The sequence below is a fragment of the Vulpes lagopus genome, chromosome 2 (genome assembly GCF_018345385.1).
Source record: "Vulpes lagopus strain Blue_001 chromosome 2, ASM1834538v1, whole genome shotgun sequence".
Taxonomy (NCBI): domain Eukaryota; kingdom Metazoa; phylum Chordata; class Mammalia; order Carnivora; family Canidae; genus Vulpes; species Vulpes lagopus.
This window is the reverse complement of record NC_054825.1, coordinates 30658678-30680808: the sequence shown is the minus strand read 5'-3', so window position 1 is coordinate 30680808 and position 22131 is coordinate 30658678. Positions and strand designations below refer to the sequence as shown.

Here is a 22131-nt window from a genome sequence, read left to right as displayed (position 1 = left end):
AAGTTAGCAAGGGCAAGCTGGGCACATTTGGGACAGACATGGGCCCCCTAATGGAAGGGACAGTGGTGGTGCTAAGAATTAGCCACTATCATCTTTTGAACATGTATGTTATCCCAGACATCCAGATCTTCATTCAATCCTCCCAACTACCCTATAAGTAGTATTGTTGTATTAACGAGAAGGAAAAAGCACAGAGCAGTGACTCGCTAGTTAGGACACAGCCGATGAGCAGAGCTGAGTTACTGAGCTCCGGCGTGGGCAAGTGGTGTACAGGCCAGGGAGGAAGAGGTGCTACGCACGGGAGGACCCAAGAGCGCCGGCTGGCAGTAGGAAGGGACTCAACTCCCATGCCTGGAGAAGATGGGCCTGAAGACAGGAAACTTTCAGTTCATATAACCCTGTCTGCTCTAACGGAGCCAAATGCATGGCTGTAAAACTGTTTTTCCTTTCCTAACCTGTAGCTCAGAACTGGGTCCAGGTGAGAGAGGAAACAAGATGGCTTTGCCTGTGTCCTCCCCATTCTGCACACACAAAAATCCAGATGAAAATCAACTCCCTCCAACCCTCCAGACACAGCAAGTCACTTGGCCTCTGCCCTCCAAACCAGATAACATTTCTGGAATATGTTCCTATTTCACAAAGGGAATGGAAGCCCATCTAGCAGTTTTCAAAAACCTGGACTTAATTTGCTGATCTCGAGGGACATCAACCCAGAAACAATGAAGCACAGCAGCCCGACCAATATTCTATGCCCAGCAAAGCTGGCTCCAACCATTTGCCCAGGTACCCCTGAGGACACTATACGTTTATTAAGATATCCTCTACGTGTTTTTCTTCCCCCCACCTTCCACCAAAAAGCCAAACCATGCTCCAAAACAAAAACCAAATTTATTCAGCAGACATCTTAATTAAGAAATCCTATAAATCAGGACCACCACAATTTCTGACACTCCGGTGCGAAGTGTACGTCAATAGCTACATCTGGAGGATGAACAAGCCATTGAATCTGTTTTTTTAAAATTGGTTTAGCTACCTTAAGTTTGGGAGTGGCACTTTACTTAAAGTGCCGTCAAGTTTCACAAGGGTAAAGCCAGTGGGTTCTCCTCTCGGAGAGTCACATTTTAAACAAGATTTCAGTCACTCAGAAGAAGAGCTGGTGACAGGAGGAAACTGTGAGGGATGAGGACCCATGAAGTCTCAGGCCTGCGGCTCCACAGACAGCCAAAACAGAGCAGAAAAATGTCCAGGGTCTCATCTATCCCATGCAGACACCAGAAAGGGTGGGATAAGAAAGTAGGGCTGGGAAGACAGGGGAGACCGTTTATGACTGTTTCTGAGAAAGCTCATGGCATGGCCAAGAGTGCCCCATGAGAGGAGGAGTAGTTCTGGAAAGAGGAAAACAAAAAACAAATAACTCTCCCCAGTCCCTCTCTGCCTCTTTATGTCCTCGGTAGACTCCAAGAGGTAGCAAAGCAGACAGGGCTCTTGGAGCAAGAGAAAGAAAAGACATGGGGGTGACTTCAGCTCTCCCAGGAACCCCACAGCCTTTTGCACAGGGCATACTGTGACCTTGAACCACAGGTGGCAAGGTCAAGTCAGTTAGAAGTCCACATTCAACTCCAACTCTATCCACCTTCAAAATTGTCCATCTCCCTCTAATCCCCTAACCGGAGCTCACATCTCCCACCGCCACCAAACGCCAATTAGAGGGGAAGGAGGGGGTGACGGCAACCCAGCCACCAGCAAACTTTTACATTCTTCTTTCTTTCCTCCGGAATTTCTTTGCACAGCAATTGTTAGCACCACTTCCACTAAGCTCTTCCACCGGAAAATAAAACGTATGCGTATCATTAGTTTTCAAGTATTGTTGTAAAACCCTGGCGATACCCGCCCCTTGGAGCCCTATCTTTAAACAATCCAAGCACACGACACCCCCAAGGGCTAGGTCAGGTACAAGTCGATGCAAGTAGCTGCCACAGTTCTCCCGGTTTATCCCTGGTCCTTGGCCCCGAGGTGCACGCGGACACGCTCACACGGCACGTCTGCGCCCTGGCCGGTGCACTTTTCCACGCTCGTGTTCTCCGACAGCCTCGCCGGGGCTGGGAACTTCTGGCCTCGAGGTCTCCCCAGGCGTCTCCCCGCAGCCTGGGCGGTCGCTCCCAGGGTGGCGGCGGCGGCGGCGGCGGCGGCGGCTTCAGCTCCGGGCTGGCGAGGGCGGGGCGCTGTCGGGTCTGCGCAGCGGCGTCCCTTTCCTCCTCCCGGCGCCCCGGGTCAGTGCAAGGCGCCGGAGGGCTGCAGGGCGACAGGGTCCGGTGCGCTGCGGCCGCCGGGCCCAGAGGCGCTCGCGGGGCCCGTGGCTGCCACCGCGGCGACGGCTCGCTGAAGCCTCCGCACCGCCTCCTTGATGAGGTTCCCCGAGAGCACCAGCTGCTGCAGGAGCCGGTGCGGGTCGTCGTCGCGGGCGCGCGTCCCGGCTGGGGGCCATCGTCGCTGCTGCAGACGGCGGGAGGCAACGGCGCCCCGCAGCCACCCTCGCCGGCACGGCCCGGGCAGCGCGCTGGGGCCCGCGGCGAGCTCGGCCACGAAGTAGGGCGCAGCCCGACCCCGCACGCGGCCGCGGTCCCCGAGGGCGCAGCGCAGGGCCCCCGGGGGCGCCGGGCCCACCGCCTCGGCCGGCGCGGGCGGCAGGAGCAGCGGCAGCGCGGGGGGCCGGGCCTTGTCCGCCCGCACGGCCGCCGGGGGCCGCGGGGGCTGCAGCGGCGGCCCCGGGGGCGCGCACGGGGAGGCCGGGCTGTCCTGCGCCGCGTCCAGCTGCAGCGTCTCGCCGATCTGGGCCACCAGCAGGTCCACCTCGCCCGAGCCGCCCAGCGTCACCGACTGCTCCAGCAGGAGGAAGCTGTCCTCCTCCTCCTCCTCCGCCTCCCCCTCCGCTTCCTCGCCGGCTTCCTCTTCCTCCTCCCTCCGGCACGGCATGGCCCCCCGCCCGGGCACCCGGCGCTGTGCGGCCGGCGCTGGCGGCTCGGCGGCCGGCGGGGCTCGGAGGGCCGCGGCGGAGCGGGGCGCGGGGCGCGGGGCGGGGGCCGACGCGGGGGCGAGGCCGGGGCCGGGCCGGGCCGGGCCGGGGCGGACGCGGAAGCCGGAGCCCGCCAGGCACTCGCGCCGCGCGCCTGCAGCAGCGGGAGCCGGAATCCTACCGGCTCGGGTTGATTTGTAAACAATGGGTGACGTCGCGGCCGGGCCCTACCACCGCGCGGGGCCGGGGGGGCGGGGTACGGCTGGGGGGCGGGGGGGCGGCGGCGGGGGCGGGGCAGGGCCGCGGCCGGAGCCTTCGGGCATTTGCCCTCCGTCCCTCCCTAGGACGGGCCCCGGGAGCGGGGACGGCTGCGTACTTCCACCGCCGGGCTGAGAGCACGAGAAAACGCGGACTCTGAGGTGCTCTGCGTTGGTTTCTCCCACTCGCGGCCACACCCACCCCCACACCCAGCCCCTCCCCCTCCGACGCGTCCTCGCTCCCCACGTGTCAGCAACGCTCGGGCCCGCCCCGCTCCTCCCCCGCGCGCCCGCAGTCACCCGGGCCTGGCGGGGCGGGGCGGAGCGGGGCGGAGGGGGGGGGGGCGCGGGCTCCGCGGGCGGTCCGGCCTCGCCGCGGCGGGGGCGGGCGGTGGGTGCCCAGGGGACTTCGGCCGGGAGGACCGGGGCCTAGCGGGTGGGGTGTCTGCGACCTCCCTTCTGCTTAGTCCTCGAGTACCCAGTGACCCAGGGAGAGAAGGACGCACCACCGCATGGCTAAACAGTTGATTTTGTTCATTAAAAAAAAAAAAAAAAAAAAAAAGTCAAATAGAAATAAATACAGGACGGTGGGGAAAAAAAAATCCCTCATAATCACAGGACTACAACTTGTTCACATTAAAAATTTTGTTTTCCTTTCCAGCCTTTCTCTAGCAAAGTGTATTATACAAACAACCACACGTACAGTGTTTCATGCGTTTCCACTTATTACACCATAAATGGTGTTCGTGTTATTGGATGCACTTTGAAAACCTATCATGATTACAGAAGTTTCCATCAAGTTGCTGTTCTGTTCCATAAATTATTTTACAATTCCCTTGGCGTTTCACCACTCTTCGTGTGTGACTGACATTTATTTTCGTGTCCTAAGACGTATTCCCAGGAGTGGAATTTTAGGTCAAGTGATATGGATTCTTTTTTGTAAAGAATTTTATGTATTTATTCATGAGAGACACACACAGAGAGAGAGGGGCAGAGACACAGGCAGAGGGAGAGGGAGAAGCAGGCTCCATGCAGGGAGCCTGACGTGGGACTCGATCCCAGGATCACACCCCGAGCTTCAGGCGGCGCTACACCGCTGCGCCACCGGGGCTGCCCGTGATATGGATGTTTTAACGTTTCTGATAAACGTATTAAACTGCTTTCCAAGAGTTGAGTACATTTACTCTCCCATCAAGTAGTGTTATTTCAGTATTACAGTTTAAAAAAAAATTTTTCCCCGGATTTCATAGGTGAGACTGACATCTCCCTTGTATTTTCATACCTTTGATTTTTAGGTAGAGCAGTTTTCTAAATATTAACCAATTGTACTTCCTTTTTTTTTTGGTGAATTGTCTGTTTCCTAGTAAGTTTTTCCTTTTGAGCTTTTCTTATGTATTTGCATGACTCCTCTACATACCAGAAATTAAGTTAACCCTTTTCTTTCACATTTTGCTCTATTTCTTCAGGTTTTTGTTGGCCCTGTACAGGGCCATTTTTTTCCTGCACTGAAACATCACAAATTTTAATGTAGCCGAATCTACAAAATCCTTTTCCTTGAGGCTTCAAGGAAATTTAGCATTGTGTTAACACTGCTAAATTTAGAGTCTTCTTATCTCCAGAAAGTTATTAAATATTCAGTTCTATTTTCCTTAGTTTTTTTTTTTTTTTTTTTAATTTATGATAGTCACAGAGAGAGAGAGAGAAAAAGAGAGGCAGAGACACAGGCAGAGGGAGAAGCAGGCTCCATGCACCGGGAGCCCGACGTGGGATTCGATCCCGGGTCTCCAGGATCACGCCCTGGGCCAAAGGCAGGCGCTAAACCGCTGCGCCACCCAGGGATCCCCAGTTTTTTTTTTTTTTTTTTTTAATGCCTTGGGGTTTTTGTTTTTTGCTTTCCAAATCCATGGGGATTAATTTTGGTCTCTAGTGTAGGGAGACTATATGAATTTTTTTTCCCCCCAGAGAGGTTGTTGGTCAGGGCTGTATGTCCTCCTTAGAACAGAGGTGGGTGGGTACTATAAACACAAGCTCTGTCCTGGTGAGCTCCTAGTTGCTAGTTAAACTCATGGTTATGAGGACTGGGTGGGGCTGGGAATATTTTGATGCGTCTGTTGTGTGGAGCCAAAAGAGCCCTGAACAGGTTGTACAAAAATCTAGATTGAAGTCTCTCATCCCTGCCACATCCGGGGTGTGTGGCTCCTGGCAAATCAGTTTACAAGTGTTTTCACTTGTAAAATGGAAAAATAATCCCTGCCCTGCCTCCCTCTGAGGATTGTTTTCAGGATCAAATGAGATAATGGGAACAGGCTTTGTCAGGCATTACACAAATGTAATGTGGGATTAGGTCCAATGATTTACTAACAGAGGCCTGGCTCAATTCCAGTGATTCCCCCAGGGAAACAGCTAATATATTAATGATAAATGTTCCCCCTTGCAGCCCACTAAGTAAAATGTACCCTGAAGGCATCACTTCCTTGAATTTACCCTTGATTTCTGCCTCTTGTCTACCCTGACCTGTGTTTATTTGAGGCCTTCTGAAGTCAGCCCAGAAGCTCCCAAGTCCCGAAGTATGTCACCACAGCTAGTTTTGCAGGTTTTGGTGACAGATCCTTTCCCAACTGGCAGCCTTCCTCCTCCGTCTCCATGGAGGGCTCTTCACACACTTACTGATGAGGATTGGAAGCCATTTCCCCCAGAGAGAGTGATTCTCGTTTTCATTCTGATGGTACTTACTGGAGAATTTCATGGGAATAAAAATTAGGGGAGGGCTTAAGGATTCCACTAGAGTTAAATGTTAATTTTTCCCCTCCTCTCTGTAAGACGATGCCTGCCTGTAAGTAGAGAAAAGCTGTTTTATGCTCCATTGACTTTAAACATTAATGGGGCTGGTATAGCTATTGTCTCTAACCCAGCATCCCTGGAAGTCGTTTCTGTCTTCTTGTCAGGGTAATTCCCATAGTGTTCTTAGTACTATAGGAAATGGAGCTTTGAGATGACAGTCTTTTAAAAATCTTTCCTTTGTAATGTTGCTTTTGTGTGGAGATTGCTATGTAAATATGCCGGGGCTTGGTTATTATACTCTTCATTATAGACATGAATTCATTAGAGAAGACCAACTCCATTTTCTGGGGCCACTTCTCTGGGGAGCTCTGAGAAAAGGAAGTGCTATGCTGGACCAGTGGGAGGCAGAGAAACATCCTGGATTAGGAATCAAAATACAAGATGCTAGAGAGGCTCAGAGGCAATTAAAAGTAATGAGAGGGCATCAAGAAGGGACTCGATGAGAGCTGTGTACTGGGCATGGTGGCTGCCTGCCTGCCTAAAAAGAGATGCTCACGGAAGGTATTCAGAACCAGCCGTGGAAGGAAATTCAGGGGTTTTCTGCATTAGTCTACACTGCATGGAAATCTTCCCCAAGGACTTGCTTTCCACATGGACTTTGCTTTAAGTTACCTGCACTCAGAGATACCAGCTGGGGTACAGTGGGATGGACACAAGGCTTATAATCCCTTCTGGATCCAGAAACTTTATCCTTTTGTGCCTCAGATTCAGAATGTGTAAAAGTGTAAGTACTATATTACATGAGGACAGGTATGGGAAGGCTGAGGACATGGCCCTTCAGGGTGATATTGGAGTTAGGCTCTGGGGGATAGAACTAATCCTAGTGATGTTTCAATTTAAAATAAGGCAAATTCTGTGGGCCATCAGCAGATAAATGGATAGACAAATTGTGGCATATCCACACAATGGAATATTATTCAGCCATGAAGAGAATGCTGACAGGCTACATTATGCTAAGTTAAAGAAGCCAGACACAAGGTCATGTATGATCCAGCTAAATGAAACATCCAGAAGAGGTCATTCATATAGCCAGAAAGCAGATTGGTGGTTAGAGGTCTAGGGGGTGGTAATGTGTGGGGCTGCTGATGGATACAAGACTTTCTTTTGGGAAGCTGAAGATATTTTGGAACTTGGTAGAGTGTGGCCACACAACACTGTGGATGTACTAAATGTCACTGAATTGTACGCTCTAAAATGACTAATCTAAGGGGGGACCTGGGTGGCACAGTCAGTTAATCATCTAACTCTTGATTTCATCTCAGGTCAAGATCTCAGGGTCATGAGATCAAGCCCTGCATTGGGGTCCATGCTCAGTGGGGAGTCTGCTTCTCTCTCTCTCTCTCTCCCTCTGCCCTTTCCTCTGCTCATGCTCTCTCTTAAATAAATAAATAAATCTTTAAATTTTTTTTTGCCTTGGGACGCCTGGATGGTTCAGTGGTTGAACGTCTGCCTTCGGCTCAGGATGTGATCATGGGTTCCAAGATCGAGTACCGACCACATCGAGCTCCCCACAGGAAGCCTCCTTCTCCCTCTGCCTATATCTCTGCCTCTGTCTCTCATGAATAAATAAATAAAATATTAAAAATTTTTTTTTGCCTTGGACACAACTGTAAGTTCAGACAAAAATCAATGGTTGCCAAGAGTTAAGAGAGGAGTTCAGGAGAATTTTGGACGGTGATGGAGCCTGATTGTGGTGACAGTCACATCTATATAGAGGTCTTAAAACTCAGAATTTGTACATCAAAACAACAAAAGAAACCATGAACACACATATACCATATATTTATTATAGTGGTGGTTGCATGGGGGCATACATTTATGAAAACTCAATGAACACTTAAGATGGATAAATCTGTCATATGTAAATTATACCTCAATAAAGTTGATTTTTGTATTATTTATTTATTTGGAGAGAGAGAGAGAACACGAGTAGGGGGATGGGCAGAAGGAGAAACCTTGCTGAGCATGGAGCCTGTTGTGGGGCTCTACATGAGGCTCCACATGGGGCTCGGGGCTTGACATGGGATTTGACATGGGGCTTGATCCCAGGACTCTGAGATAATGACTTGAGCTGAAGTCAGACACTTAACTGACTGAGCCTCTCAGGCACCCCCAAAAGGTTGATTTTTTAAAAATTTGCCTTGGGGCATGAAGGCCATATGCCCTATGAATTCTCTATAAGCCACATCATATGAGGAAGTAGGAACTATGACAAATGGGCTACTGGCCATGAGCCAGCACAGGCCTCATGGGGAGAAATGGGCAGGGTTGCCATGGTTGGGGCTAACTTTGGGAGGCTGTAACCCTACCCATTCTATCACCTGACACATTAAAGAACACCTACAGTGTCCTAGGTACTATGCCTATTTCTAAGGTCACATAGCAACAAACACTGGAGGCAGTCCTTACAAAGCTTAAGAGTCTGTGGTAGACAAAATAATGGCCCTCCAAAAATGTCTTGTCTAATCCCTGGGCCCTGTGAATATGTGACCTTACTTGGCAAAGGGGACTGTGCAGATGTGATTAAGTCAAAGATTTTGAGATGTGGAGTTTATCCCGGATTATCTAGGTGGGTCCAATGTAATCACAAGGGTCCTTTTAAGAGGGAGGAAGGGTCAGGGTCAGAGAAGGAGATGCAGAGGTTGAAGGGCTGTGATTGCTGACTTTGATGATGGAAGGTCTATGAGGCAAGGAGTACAGGAACTCCCTAATGCTGGAAAAGGCAATGAAACAGACCCCTCTCCACCCCAGAGCCTCCAGAAGGAAGCACAGCCCTGCTGACAGCTTGATTTTTAACCCAATAAGACCCACTTCAGACCTGACACTAGAACTGTAAGAAAATCAATTTATATCGTTTTAAGATGCTAAATTCCTGGTAATCTGTTACAGAACCAATAGGAAACTAATACACATTCTAACACAGAAAAATGTGTAAATAAAACATTACTGTACCCTACCTTAAATATGGGTTATAAAAAGATTGGCTTCCAAGTGTAGTGGCTGAACCCAAAAGGAGGAGCTCAACTGGGTCATAATGAGTTAGGAAATACTTTCTGTGAAAGTGACTCGGGCTGACACTAAAGGATGGTTGTGGCAGTGTTCACAAAACCCATTCCTGGGCAGCCCCGGTGGCTTAGCGGTTTAGCGCTGCCTTCAGCCCAGGGCCTGATCCTGGAGACCCAGGGTCGAGTCCCACATTGGGAGACTCCCAGCATGGAGCCTGCTTCTCCCTCTGCCTGTGTCTGCCTCTCTCTCTCTGTGTGTCTCTAATAAATACATTTTTAAAATCTTAAAAAAAAAAAGCAAAAACCCATTCCTTCTTTTTGGGAACATAGCTAGAATGTTGCCCAGACTCCCTTGCAGTGAAGTGTGGCCAAATGACTGAGGTCTAGCTAGTGAAATGTGAGCAAAAACAATGTGTACTGACCCATAAAAACCTCCCTTATATGATTATCCAGTGCTCTTGGCTGTTGTGCTGACAGTCTGTCAATGCTTGGGGCGATCTTGGAGGCCACACAGAGAAGGCGCAGCTACCATTTCCCTCACCAGCACACAGCATCCAGGATTATCAATCCAGATTATTAGGAGAACCTGAAAACAACTTTGCATTATGCACTGAAGTTCTGAGATTTGTTATAGTGTCTGGCACCACGCTAACCAACAGAGATGGGGAAAGGCTAAGAGGGGAAGAAGAAGTGGGGAGAGCAGTACAGCTAAGCAACTCGGACAAGGTCAGGGTGGTTGGAAGTGAGTGTCAGAGATGAGAAGGGGGATATGTGAAGGATAGGGATGCTGCGCTGCTGAGCACTAGGTCCGCTTGTGGGCACAGGGGCATAAGGGGACCTGATTGGTGTTTTGAAGACAGCAATACCCCCCAAGAAAGCAAACCCCAAAGAAGTGAACACGAAGGCCAGATGCCAGTTCAGACTGATGGCAAAGTAGAAGCTCCTTGTGTGATGAAGGGCTCTGCGGTCCGGCCAAGTGCAGCCCCACACCTTCCTTCTCCCATGGTGTGCCTGGTGTCGCTCTGGTTGCCCTCTCAGGAGCATAGGGTCTATTTCCCAAGGCTCACAGGCCCTGTGTTTCACAGAATCTTGGTGAGTTTGTCCTAGAAAGGGCAGGTGGCTTTGAGTAGGCCATTCTGAGTTTCCCTCCCTGAGTAGCTTTGCTTCTGGTTTCCCGGGGCGGGGGTTTGGGGGGTGGTGGTGGACAGGTGAGCCCATGTATCTGTTGACCCCAACCTGTAAGGACATGAGGCCTTCTCTTTCCCATTTCAGATTCATACCTGCAGATCTCAGGGCCTCCTTGGAGACACTGCTGGTCTCATCCCCAGAACCACATGACCTCATTTGGAAAATCATAATCCTGCCCACCTACCTGCCCATCTGGAAATGCAGACTCGAGGACACTGTCTAAATTCATTCTCAGCTGTTTCAGGCCACATCCCTAGGCCTGGTGAGCTGTCTCCAGCTCCCCTGAGTGTAGTCCTAACTACCTTCAGCAGAGGACACCAGGTTGGGAGTTGGCGACCTGGGTTCTAAGTCCTGGTTCTTCCAGTACCTGGATGCTGAGAAGGGCAGTCCCTGCTCTGGGCTTCAGTGTCCCTATTTGTAAAGCAAGAGTTTTGGATTCAATTGCTGGAGACTTTCCTGGCTCTAGGAGGCTGGCTGGATAGGCAGCTTGGCTGTGATATCCAGGCTCATAATAATTTTTAGAGCTTCCTGATATTCCTCTTACAAAATTAGGATGGCCAGAAGCTAGGCCCAAAAAGATGATGAGAGGACAAGCAGACTTCTCTTGTGCTTTTTATGATGTCTCCAACTCTGTAAAATAGACGTAATAAAAACATCAGGCGGGACGCCTGAGTGGCTCAGCGGTTGAGCGGTTGAGCGTCTGCCTTTGGCTCACAGCATAATCCTGGGATCTGGGATTGAGTTCCACATCGGGCTCCCTGCAGGGAGTCTGCTTCTCCCTCTATCTGTGTCTCTGCCTCAGAGACTCTCTGTGTCTCTCATGGATAAATAAATAAACCTTTTCTTAAAAATAAAATAAAAACAACAGGCTGTGTTTTAAGCAGGGAAGAGTCAGCTGCACCTTGTGATTGGCTTCCCAGCCCTGAGTAAACGATGGCCCTTCCCTCGTTATCCAGGTCCACCGAATGCATACTTCTAGATACCTATCAGCCTGGATTTGGGGTTTGTTCTCTCTCTTCTACTATGTGGTTTTAATATATTCTTTTCTAGCCATCTTGCTGGATATTTGGCTTTTTTTTGCTTTTATTATATAAATTTGTGGGTGTAGATGGGCTATACATTTAAATAAATAAAAAATGCTATATCTCCAAAAGAACACACAAAACTTGCAAGGTAGATAGGAATTTAGGTAATGATAGCTAACATTTATTTGTAGTTAATAATATGCCATGTACTGAGCTTAATGCTTTACATGTTTTATTTTATCCTTAAAACAAATGTATGAGTTAGATATTCTCTCTGAGAATATTCTCTCTGGGCAACAGAGGAGGAGGAGAAGCGGCCAGGGTCACACAGTGGGACCACACAAGTGGGAGACTGGGTTTAGATGACCAATTATCACAATGTGGCTGGACCTCTCTTGGTTTTAGCATCGGAAGTCCAGTGTCCTGGGAAACTCCCATAGTCCCAGGCAAGCCAGGGCAGTTGGTCACAACTCAGGGGTTCTCAACATATTGTCTCAGGGGACATTCTACAGTGCTAGTTTTTACGATAATGGTGGTCATTATTATTTGTATTACAACTATTACCAGATATAACTTTTTAACCTCTCATTCTGCTTTCCACCATAGTATCCCTCAGAAAGAATTATTAGCTCTGCCAAACTACTTCCCATTCCCATGCTCACAGGAGGAGGAAAGGAGTTGATTTAAGTACTCTTAAGAGTACCCAGGATGAAGGGTGCCTCCGTCTTACTTTTAACCAGAACCTACTTTTCTGGCAAGGTGGGGCTCCCTGGAACCTCCTGCTTTGAAAATCAACTGGCTCATGTCTCTGGGTAAAATACAGGGCTAGGTATTTTAAAATGTTACCTGGGATACTGGTTGTTTTTGTTTTAAAGATTGATTCATGAGAGACAGAGAGAGAGAGAGAGAGAGAGGCAGAAACATAGGCAGAGGGAGAAACAGTCTCCTTAAGGGGATCCCGATGTGGGATTCGATCCTGGAACTTCAGAATCTCACCGTGAGCTGAAGGCAGATGCTCAACTGCTGAGCCATCCAGGCATCCCTGTAGAACACTGGTTTTATACAGGTATAGTGAAACCCATAAATCAGTAAACTACAACTGCTGAAATAGTTTGTTACTCACAGTTCCCAAGAGCTTGGGGCCTACTGGATCCTGACAGCCTTCGGCCAGAACGCTGGCTGCACAAGAAGAGTGAAGGCAAGGAACAAGTCAATGAATAACTCCCCGGAGCTCTTTAGTGCTGTCCTCTAAACCTGGATCCTTGAAGGGGACATTTCCTTTCTCCTTTCTGGACAATGAAAGTACATTGCAAATAAAACTGTTTTAAAACATGGTTGATTAGTGGTTTCCATACAAAGCAAAAAAACCTGAACAGCCCAACAAAAATGTAAGGTAGGAACTTTGGGGGCCAACTTCCCTAAAGTGGTGGCCACTGCCCTGTAGAAGTGGCTCTTAGCCTCAAAAAAATTAAACAAAATTATCATATGCTCCAGCAATTCCAATTTTGGGTGCATATCCCAATTCAAAAAAGTTGAAGGCAGGGACTCAAATAGATACTTGTACACCCATGTTCACAACAGTATTATTATTCTCAATAGCCAAAAGGTGGAGACAACCCAAATGTCTATCAACAGATAAATGGATAAACAGATGTGTTGTATATATACCATGGAATATTACGCAGCCTTAAAAAGGAAGGAAATTCTGACATATGCTACAACGTGGATGAAATGTGAGGACATTACACTAAATGAAATAAGCCAGTCACAAAAGGACAAACACAGCATGATGCCATTTATACAAGGTATGCAGAGGAGTCAAATTCACAGAGACAGAAAGTGGAATGGTGGCTTCCAAGGGCTGGAGGGAAGGGAATGGGGAGTTAGTGTATAATAGGTATGGACTTTCTGTTTGGGCTGATAAAAGGTTTTGGAGATGGATGGTGGTGATGGTTACACAACAGTGTGAATGTACTCAATGCCATTCAATAGTACATTTAATATGGTTAAGATGGTAAATTTGTTACTTGTATTTTATCCACAATAAAAAGAGAAAAGGAGTGCTAGTTGCAAAGAAGAAGGAAGAGGAGAAGAAGTAGTAGTAGTAGTAGTAGTAGTGATGATGGTGGTATTGGTGCTAGCATGGATGTGGAGAGACTGGAGCCCTTCCTCATACACTGTTGGTGGGAATGTAAAATAGTGTAACTGCTTTGGAAAACAGTCTGACAGTTCCTCAAAAAGTTGAACGTGAAGTTAGCATATGATCCAGCAATTCCACTCCTGGATATATACCCCAGAGAACTGAAAGCATACATTCACACAAACACTTGTACACAAATGTTCATAGTAACATTATTTGTTATAGCCCCAAAGTGGAAACAACCCAAATGTCTATCAACTGATGAATGAATAAACACAATGTGGTATATCCACACATGGAATGTTATTTGGCCATAAAAAGGAACAAAGTACTGACATATCCTACAACACGGATGAAACTTGAAAATAGTATGCTCAGTGAAAGAGCCAGACAAAAAGGTCATAGATATGATTCAATTTATATGAAATGTCCAGATAGGCAAGTCCATAGAAACAAAGTACATTGCAAGGGATTGGGGGCAGAGAGATAAACATGGGAAATGACTGTTAAACAGGTACTGTTTTTTTTTTTTTCTTTTCAAGATTTATTTGAGGTGGGGAGAGACAGAGGGAGAGAGAGAGAATCTCAAGCAGAGTCCCTGCACCATGGAGCCCAATGCAGGGCTCAATTCCAGGACCCTGAGATTATGACCTAAGCCAAAATCAAAACCGGCCACTTAATCAACTGAGCCACCCAGGTGTCCCAGTGTAGGTTTTCTTTTTAAGGTGATGGAAATTTGTGGAATTAGGTAGTGGGGAAGATTATGCAACATTGTGCATATACTAAAAAAAAAAAATTAAAAATTAAAAAAACCCCACTGAGTTGTATACTTTAAAAGGGTGAGTTTTATAAAATGTGAATTACATCTCAACACAGCTGTTACAAAAAAAGATATTACTAAGAAAATAAAATACCGTAAATTAATTAAAATTTGGGAAAAGATTTGAATTGATATTTCACTAAAGAAACACAAGTGGCGGGACGCCTGGGTGGCTCAGTGGTTGAGCGTTTGCCTTCAGCTCAGGGCATGATCTCAGAGTCCTGGGATCAAGTCCCACATTAGGCTCCCTGCATGGAGCCTGCTTCTCCTCCCTCTGCCTATGTCTCTGCCTCTCTCTCTCTGTCTCTTGTGAATAAATAAATAAAATCTTAAAAAAAAAAAAACCCACACAAGTGGCCAGTAAGTACACAAAAAGATGCTTAATGTCATTAGTCATTAGAAAAATGCAACTTAAAACCACAATGAGATTCCCTTGTACACCCACTAGAAGGCTATTAAAAGAGACAGACAATGTCAACTGTTGGCAGGGATGTGGAAAGACAGGAGTCCTCAGACATGCTGACACAAAATAGCTACTTTGGAAAAGTTTGGCAGTTTCTTAACTTTTTTTTTTTTTTTTTTTTTTTTTAAGATAGATAAGATAGAAAGCGAAGCAGACTCCATGCAGGGAGCCTGATGTTGGACTTGATCCCAGGATTCCAGGATCATGCCCTGAGCCCAAGGGAGACGCTCAACCACTGAGCCACCCAGGTGGCCCTTATTTTTTTTTTTTTAAATAGTATTTTTAAAATAATCTCTACATTCTGGGGATCCCTGGGTGGCTCAGCAGTTTGGCGCCTGCCTTTGGCCCAGGGCACGATCCTGGAGTCCCGGGACCGAGTCCCGCGTCAGGCTCCCGGCATGGAGCCTGCTTCTCCCTCTGCTTGTGTCTCTGCCTCTCTCTGTCTATCATGAATAAATAAATAGAATCTTTAAAAAAAATAATCTCTACACCCAATGTGGAGGTCAAACTCATGACCCTGAGATCAAGAGTCACATGCCCTCTCAACTGAACCAGCCAGGTACCCCTGTTCCATAGTTTGTTTGTTTGTTTATTTATTTATTTATTTTTAATTAATTTATTTATCTATCTATCTATCTATCTATTTATTTATTTATTTATGATAGTCACACAGAGAGAGAGAGAGAGAGAGGCAGAGACCTAGGCAGAAGGAGAAGCAGGCTCCATGCATGGGGAGCCAGACGTGGGATTCGATCCCGGGTCTCCAGGATCGCGCCCTGAGCCAAAGGCAGGCGCCAAACCGCTGCACCACCCAGGGATCCCCTGTTCCACAGTTTCTTAATAGATTAAACATAAACTTAGCATATGACCAAGGAATTCCACTCTTAAGACTCTACTCAAGAGAAATGGAAACATATGCCCACACAAAGACTTAGACGTCAACGTTCATAGCAGCATTAGTCATAACTCCAAATTGGAAACAATCCACATATCTATCAATTGGTGAGTAAACAAAAAGTGTGTATAGCCATATACTAGAATACTAGACAGCAATAAAAAGAAATGAACTACTGACACATGCCAAAACATACACGAATCTCAAAAACACTATGCTAAGAGGTCAGAAGTAAAAGACTTCATATTATATGATTTTCTTAACATGAAATATCCAGAAAAAGACAATTTATAGAGACAGAGAGAAGACCAGTCATTGCCTGGGGCTTTGCACAGGAATAGAGTAACACCATAGGTTCAGGACAGAACTTTTTGGGGTGATGGAAATGTTCCAGAATTAGAGGTGGGTGATGGTTGCACAATCTATAAATTTACTAAAAACCAAAGAACCATAGAAAATTTACAATGGGTAGATTTTATGGTAAATAAATTGTATCTCAATAAATCTGTTAAAAATGGTTATAAGGGAATTTATTGGCTCAATAAAAGAAAACTCTAGAGCTGTGGTGTCAGTTTGGTAGTCCCCAGCCACACAGGGCTATTGAATGCTTGAAATATAGGTAGTCCAAACAGAGATGTGTTGAATATACACACAGGATTTCATACTTCACATGAATAACAGAATGTAAGATATTTCATTAGTAATATTTTACATTATTATATGTTAAAATGATACTATTTTTGGATATTAGGTTAAATAAAATATATTATTAAAATTATTTCACTGGGCAGCCTGGGTGGCTCAGCAGTTTAAAGCCACTTTCAGCCCACGGCATGATCTTGGAGGCCCGGGATCAAGTCCCACTTTGGGCTCCCTGCATGGAGCCTGCTTCTCCCTCTGCCTGTGTCTCTGCCCACCCCCTGCCCCTGTCTCTCATGAATAAATAAAATCTTAAAAAAATAAAATTATTTTACTTCAATGTGGCTACTAGATAATTTACATATATGACTGCATTATATTTCTGTTGGACACTGCTGTGCTAGACACAGGTCTAACCTCAGATGAACCTTGATCTAGCAACTTAATGATGTCACCAAAGACCTCATTTCTTTCCAGTTCTCTATTTGATCTCCTGTGGGGTGGGTTTCATTCTGCAGCCAGCAGCTCTTACAGGGACAGGCTTCCTTATTCAAGAGCAGAGTCTGTGTACCAGTATTTTTCAAAAGACCCACTGGATTAGCTGACATCCTCACCCCTGCACCAATTCTGAGGACAAGTGGAGAGCTCACATGCCCCACTCTTAGAGCTGGTCTTAGGTCAGCCTCTCCAGCACCACATTTTTACCAGAACTGAAATTAAAGAATGTTGGGAAGGAAAAAGGATGGACTGGATGCTGGAGAAGCAACCAAGAAATGTTCCCCATCAAAAAAAAGTCACAAATAATAACATAGTGTGACCAGTGAGATCAGAGGTGTGAACAGATTGCCTATGGTATAGTCCTGTCGTTTATTCTTTCTGCTTTTTCTCACTCATACTTTAGTGTCTCCTAGTATGCCTGGTTATTCTTGATTGAATACCAGATATTATATTTGAAAACTTTTTTATAGAAATATTTGGAAGCTAAAATGATATTGCCATGTTTGTTTCTGCAAAATTCCTGGTGACGGTAGCAGTCCAGAACCACCTGAATCCAAGTCCTAGTCTCAAGATTCCCTGGACCACCCAGATGACATGATGGTAGTCTGCAATCCTGTGTGATGTGCTTTGGATTTACCCTTATACCTAGGTTTTCACCCATTAGGGCCCCAGGCTAAGGTGTGCATGTGTAATTTGTTGGAGTTTCTACTCTTGGGGTTCCCAAACTCCAACTTCTGTCCCCTTAATCCCATGAGGGCATGGGGCCTCCAAAAGTACATATCAGCCTTACAACAGACTCTTCCTACTTTGCACCACCACCCACCCGCCCAAGCGTAAGTTCCCCTTTTGCTGGGCTTTCCTTTCCAGCTCCTGTCTACTCTTGGGGCTTGGTTAGGTAATTCTTCACTCTCCTGCTAGCTCTTTGTTGCTTTTAAGAAGTTTGTTTTGGGGCATCTGTGTAGCTCAGTCAGTTAAGCATCTGACTATTTCAGGTCTGGTCAAGACCCTGCATCATTGGGCTCCCTGTTCAGAGGAGTCTGCTTCTGTCTTTGGCTTGTGCTCTCTCTCTCTAATAAATAAAATCTTTTTTAAAAAGAGAGAGATGTTTCATCCTACTTTTTTAGTTGAACTTGAGAGTAGTTTGGGCTGAACTGCCCATTACCAGAACTCCTCACCAATGACCTTCATGTTACCAAATCCAGCAATCCTCGTCTCACGTGACTTCTCAGCAGATCCGATGCAGTTGATAACCTCTTTTTCCCTGAAATGTTACCTTCACGTAGTTTCCAGAATACCAGGTTTTCTTAACTTTTGTTTTGTCTTCTTGGTTTGTTTTTTCTCTACCTCACTGGCTGTTCTTCCTTATCTATCTTCTTTTACTATTGGGATATCCCAAGCTCAGGCCTCAGACATTTTCTCTTCTCTGTCAGCACTCACCCACTTGCTGATAGGTCAGCCTATTTGCTTGAAATACACCACACATACACATACAACTCTCAAGTGTATATACCCATGCTGGAATGCTCTTGAGTTCCAGATTCCTAACTCTAGCTGGCCCATCTCCACTTGAATGTCTAACACCAACTCAAACTCAGTATGTCCAAAACTGAACTCCTGTCTTTCCTGCCCCAAAATGTTCCATCTGCAGTTTTTCCCATCTTAGATGATGGCCTCTTCAGATCATATGACCCTTCATTCATAATCTTCCACTGGTTCCTCTTTCCACTGGGAAGAAAAGCCAAAGTCCTCCCAATGGCCTATAAGATACTATGCCATCTGGCCCCAGTGCACATCTGGATTTCATCTCCCTCTCACTCTCTCAGCTTCAGTTATTTTTCTTTGAACACCACAAGCACATGCCTACCGCAGGGCCTTTGCACTTGCTGTTTCCACCATCCTGAGGAGTTAAAATTTCAATTCCCCAAGTCTTTAACCACTTTCTCTGATTGCCCAATTTAAAGTTGACCATTCCTCCTTCCCATCCCTATCCCCTTTTCTGCTTTATAATTCTCTAGGACACTTATCACTATCTAACATGCTAAAATTTCACATTTATTTTCTTTGATTCTCCCATGAAAGTCGTTGTTTTGTTCTCTGGTGTATCTGCAGTGCCTAGGACAGTGCTTGACATACACTGGGCAACAATAAAAAGGGCTCAAATGGTTGAATGTACTTCATCCAGCCTTTGTGGCCCGGTAAACAAGGGGCCCATCTTCCCTTTTCTGAAGCTGAAAGGGAAGAGTGCTGAACTTCAGGTTGCAGTTTTCATACCACCTACAACTACTTCCCACCATCTCCACCACTGATACCCCCACCCACCCGCCCAGCCACCTGCACTCTCCCCTCTAGTCTGAATTTTAACAGCAGCTTCCTAACAGGCCATCTTGTTTCCGCTTGCCCTGTTCCAATCTATGACTCACAAAGCAGCTAGCGATCTTAAAAAAAAAAAAAAAAAAAAAAAAAAAAAGCAAGTCAAATGCAGGTCTGCATTATCCCCTCCATCACCATGGCCAAACATCTGAGCTAGGCTAATCCAAGACCCTATGAAGCACCAGCAGCAGCTTCTCCAGTCTGTGGCTGTCCTACTTCCCTACCCTGTTCCCCTGGTCCAGCAACCCTGGCTTCTTTTCAGTTCTTTAAAGGGGCCAAACTCTTCTTGGCTCCAAGGCCCTCTGCACTGGCTATTCCTTTGGAGCATGAGCCAAAAGTAGTCATACCACCCTCCATCCCTCACCACACATACATACACACACACTGTCTCTCTCTCTCAGTGAAACAATGAGCCCGGTATGGAGCAGAGCTTCAAGACAGGTCCTGGCCCAAGCCCACCTCCCAATCATATTGCTGCCCATAGGCCCCATGATCTAGAAATTTTGGAGCCTTGGTCATTGAGGCAAATGACTTAACCTAAAGCCTGCTCATCCTTCAGGTCTTACACAAATATCATTTACTATAAGAGGCCCCCCTATAGCCTTTTCATCCAAATGAAGTCCTTTCAAGGTGTCTGCAGAGCACTATCCCAATCACATGTTTTTCTTTACCTGTCCCCTCCTCATAAACTTCCTGAAGGCAGAGATCCTGTCTATCTGGCTTACTACCACATCTCCCATCTCACAAAATGCTTTCTAAGAAATCCTTTGCTCAGAAAAAAGGCACAATGCAAGTGTGCGTGTGTGTATGCACACATGCATGTGAGATATGCACGGAGAGGGTGAAGAAGAGGGCAAGGAATGTAGAAGAAAATGGCAGAAAATGGTAGAAGAGAATGCAGCCCAACTCCATCACCCTCTGCAAGGGGAAGAGGAAGGAGAGGAAGGAATGCCTAGCAAGCAGCCCCACCCCACCCTGGCCCTCACAGTAGTTAAGAAAGTCAGTCCTAGCAGAGCTCCACCCTCCTCTCACCAAGCACACTGAAACCTGTTCTGTACTTTTAGTCTCAGAGCAGCAGGGCTTTGGGAGTAAAAAGCCTGCATATGAATGAAGGGAAAAACTGGCCTCCCAATTGCAAATGGCCTTTGGAAATGTCCAGCTATGCCTCCTGGCAACATGGCCTTCCCCTGGGCTGAGTCATGTGGAGCCCAGCCAGGTGGGCTTGACCTCTGGGGGCCAGGGCACTACCTTCTGCTAACTAGTGAGCTTTGCTTCCCAGTTCCTAGCTGTGAAAGATCACGAAATGATAGCCATATCATCACACCACCATGGCAGGGATGGGGAGCGAGTGCTTGTGAACGTGTTTGGTGGTGAACCAGGAGGGTCCTGTGCTGGCTCAGACTGGAATCTGTGTGGCTGGGTCCCTGGGTGAAGTCCTGATGGACAGGATCCATCCACATGACCTCTGTGAAAGTCCTCGTGTGCGCATGGAAAGATCTTCAGAATAAATACAAGTCAGCTTTGCTAGCTGGTTATTTGCTCTGGAGGTATACTCTGCTTAAGTTGAACTACTTGCTGGAATGGTTAAGGAAGGCATTTTTAGATAAGTGTTATCATGCAAGGACTCAATCAATATGCACGGCTGTGTAAAATCTTCTCGGGTAATGTTGCACCTTGTCATTTTTATGACCTTATTTACAACTAAGGGCTGGTCCCAAGTTAGCAGCTGTGTATGTGTTTCAGGCTCAAGTCCAGGATCTATGGCATAGCAACAGTTCTGGTTCAAAGCAAGGCTCTTCAAGAGCTTGTAAAACCAACAGAGGAGCTATGAGGATGTACCAGCTATTCCCGGCACCATTCACAAATCCATTTGCCTGTCATCAGTGCCTCAGGCCCTCTCTCAAATTCTGCCCTAAAATCCTATCAGCTCTGTAATTGCTACCTTTGGGTCTACAGGGTGGTAACATCTCTGGAATCTAGAAATCAAGCCGCCCTATAGAAGTTAAACCCTTCAAGTCCACACACGACAGATAGGATTAGTTATGTGCGCAAGGCCCCAGAGAGAACAGGATGTCTCCCTGGTGAAAGCCCGAAGAGTTGGGCTTAGAAATTCAATCTGGGTGTGCCTGCAAGTGAAGAAAAGCAGGAGCCAATGAAATCTCAGAAAAGCTTCTGAACAGTAGATAAGGGTTTCTGAAGGGTCTAGAAGACATGAGAGGTAGGCTCTGGCACTAACCAGAATTGAGGGGGACCCGGTGGGCAGGTATTTCCCATAGAGAGAACACTGTCCTACCTCAGTGACATGACCAATGCATCACTCACATGATCTCCCATGCCCTGTTCCATGTTCACTAAAGCCTCATCATTCTGACTTCCTGTGCAAGGAGGGAGTGTGTGGTGAGCAGCCACCATGACACAAGTCTCAGGCTCCTTGGCAGTTATATTTCTCATTACAAATTAATAAATCATCATTTTGACTAGGCCTTTGATTGTCTCTTTTCTCTTCTGAACACGATCAACTCTGATTTTAGATTTGTAAAGCTAATATTCAGACCTCAATCCAGCCTGAGTGTGCCACCATACTCCCCACCCATATTCTTTTTTCTTATTTTTTTTTCTTTTTGAGAGAACATGCATATGTGAGAGTGGGGGAGGGGGAAAGGGAAGGGCAGAGGGAGAGGGGGAGAGAGAATCCTAAGTAGGTTCCACGCCCAGGGTGGCCTGACTTGGGGCTTGATCTCATCACCTTGAGATCATGAAGTGAGCTGAAATCAAGAGTCAGATGCTTAACTGATGCCACCCAGGCTCCCCACCCCCACAGTCTTATTCAGTATTTACCCATTATTGACCACAGCCTCAAAATCCTATTCTAGCACTTCCACGATCAGTCAACAGGACTGGGACTGGGAGAACAATTTATGCCACTGCAGCCCTGGTCCTGGACAACTTGGCCAGCCTCTCTGACAGCATGGTAAAT

At 46.8% G+C, this 22131-nt stretch overlaps 1 protein-coding gene across 1 annotated transcript; it reads right to left on the bottom strand.

Annotated features, from left to right (window-relative positions):
* Positions 1-869: 869 nt before the first annotated feature.
* Positions 870-3010, bottom strand: LOC121476396 (GSK-3-binding protein FRAT2-like). Its single transcript, XM_041730397.1, is given in 2 exon segments — positions 870-2378; positions 2380-3010. Coding segments are annotated over 2 exon segments (1026 nt in total). The 5' UTR covers positions 2974-3010; the 3' UTR covers positions 870-1946.
* Positions 3011-22131: the final 19121 nt, after the last annotated feature.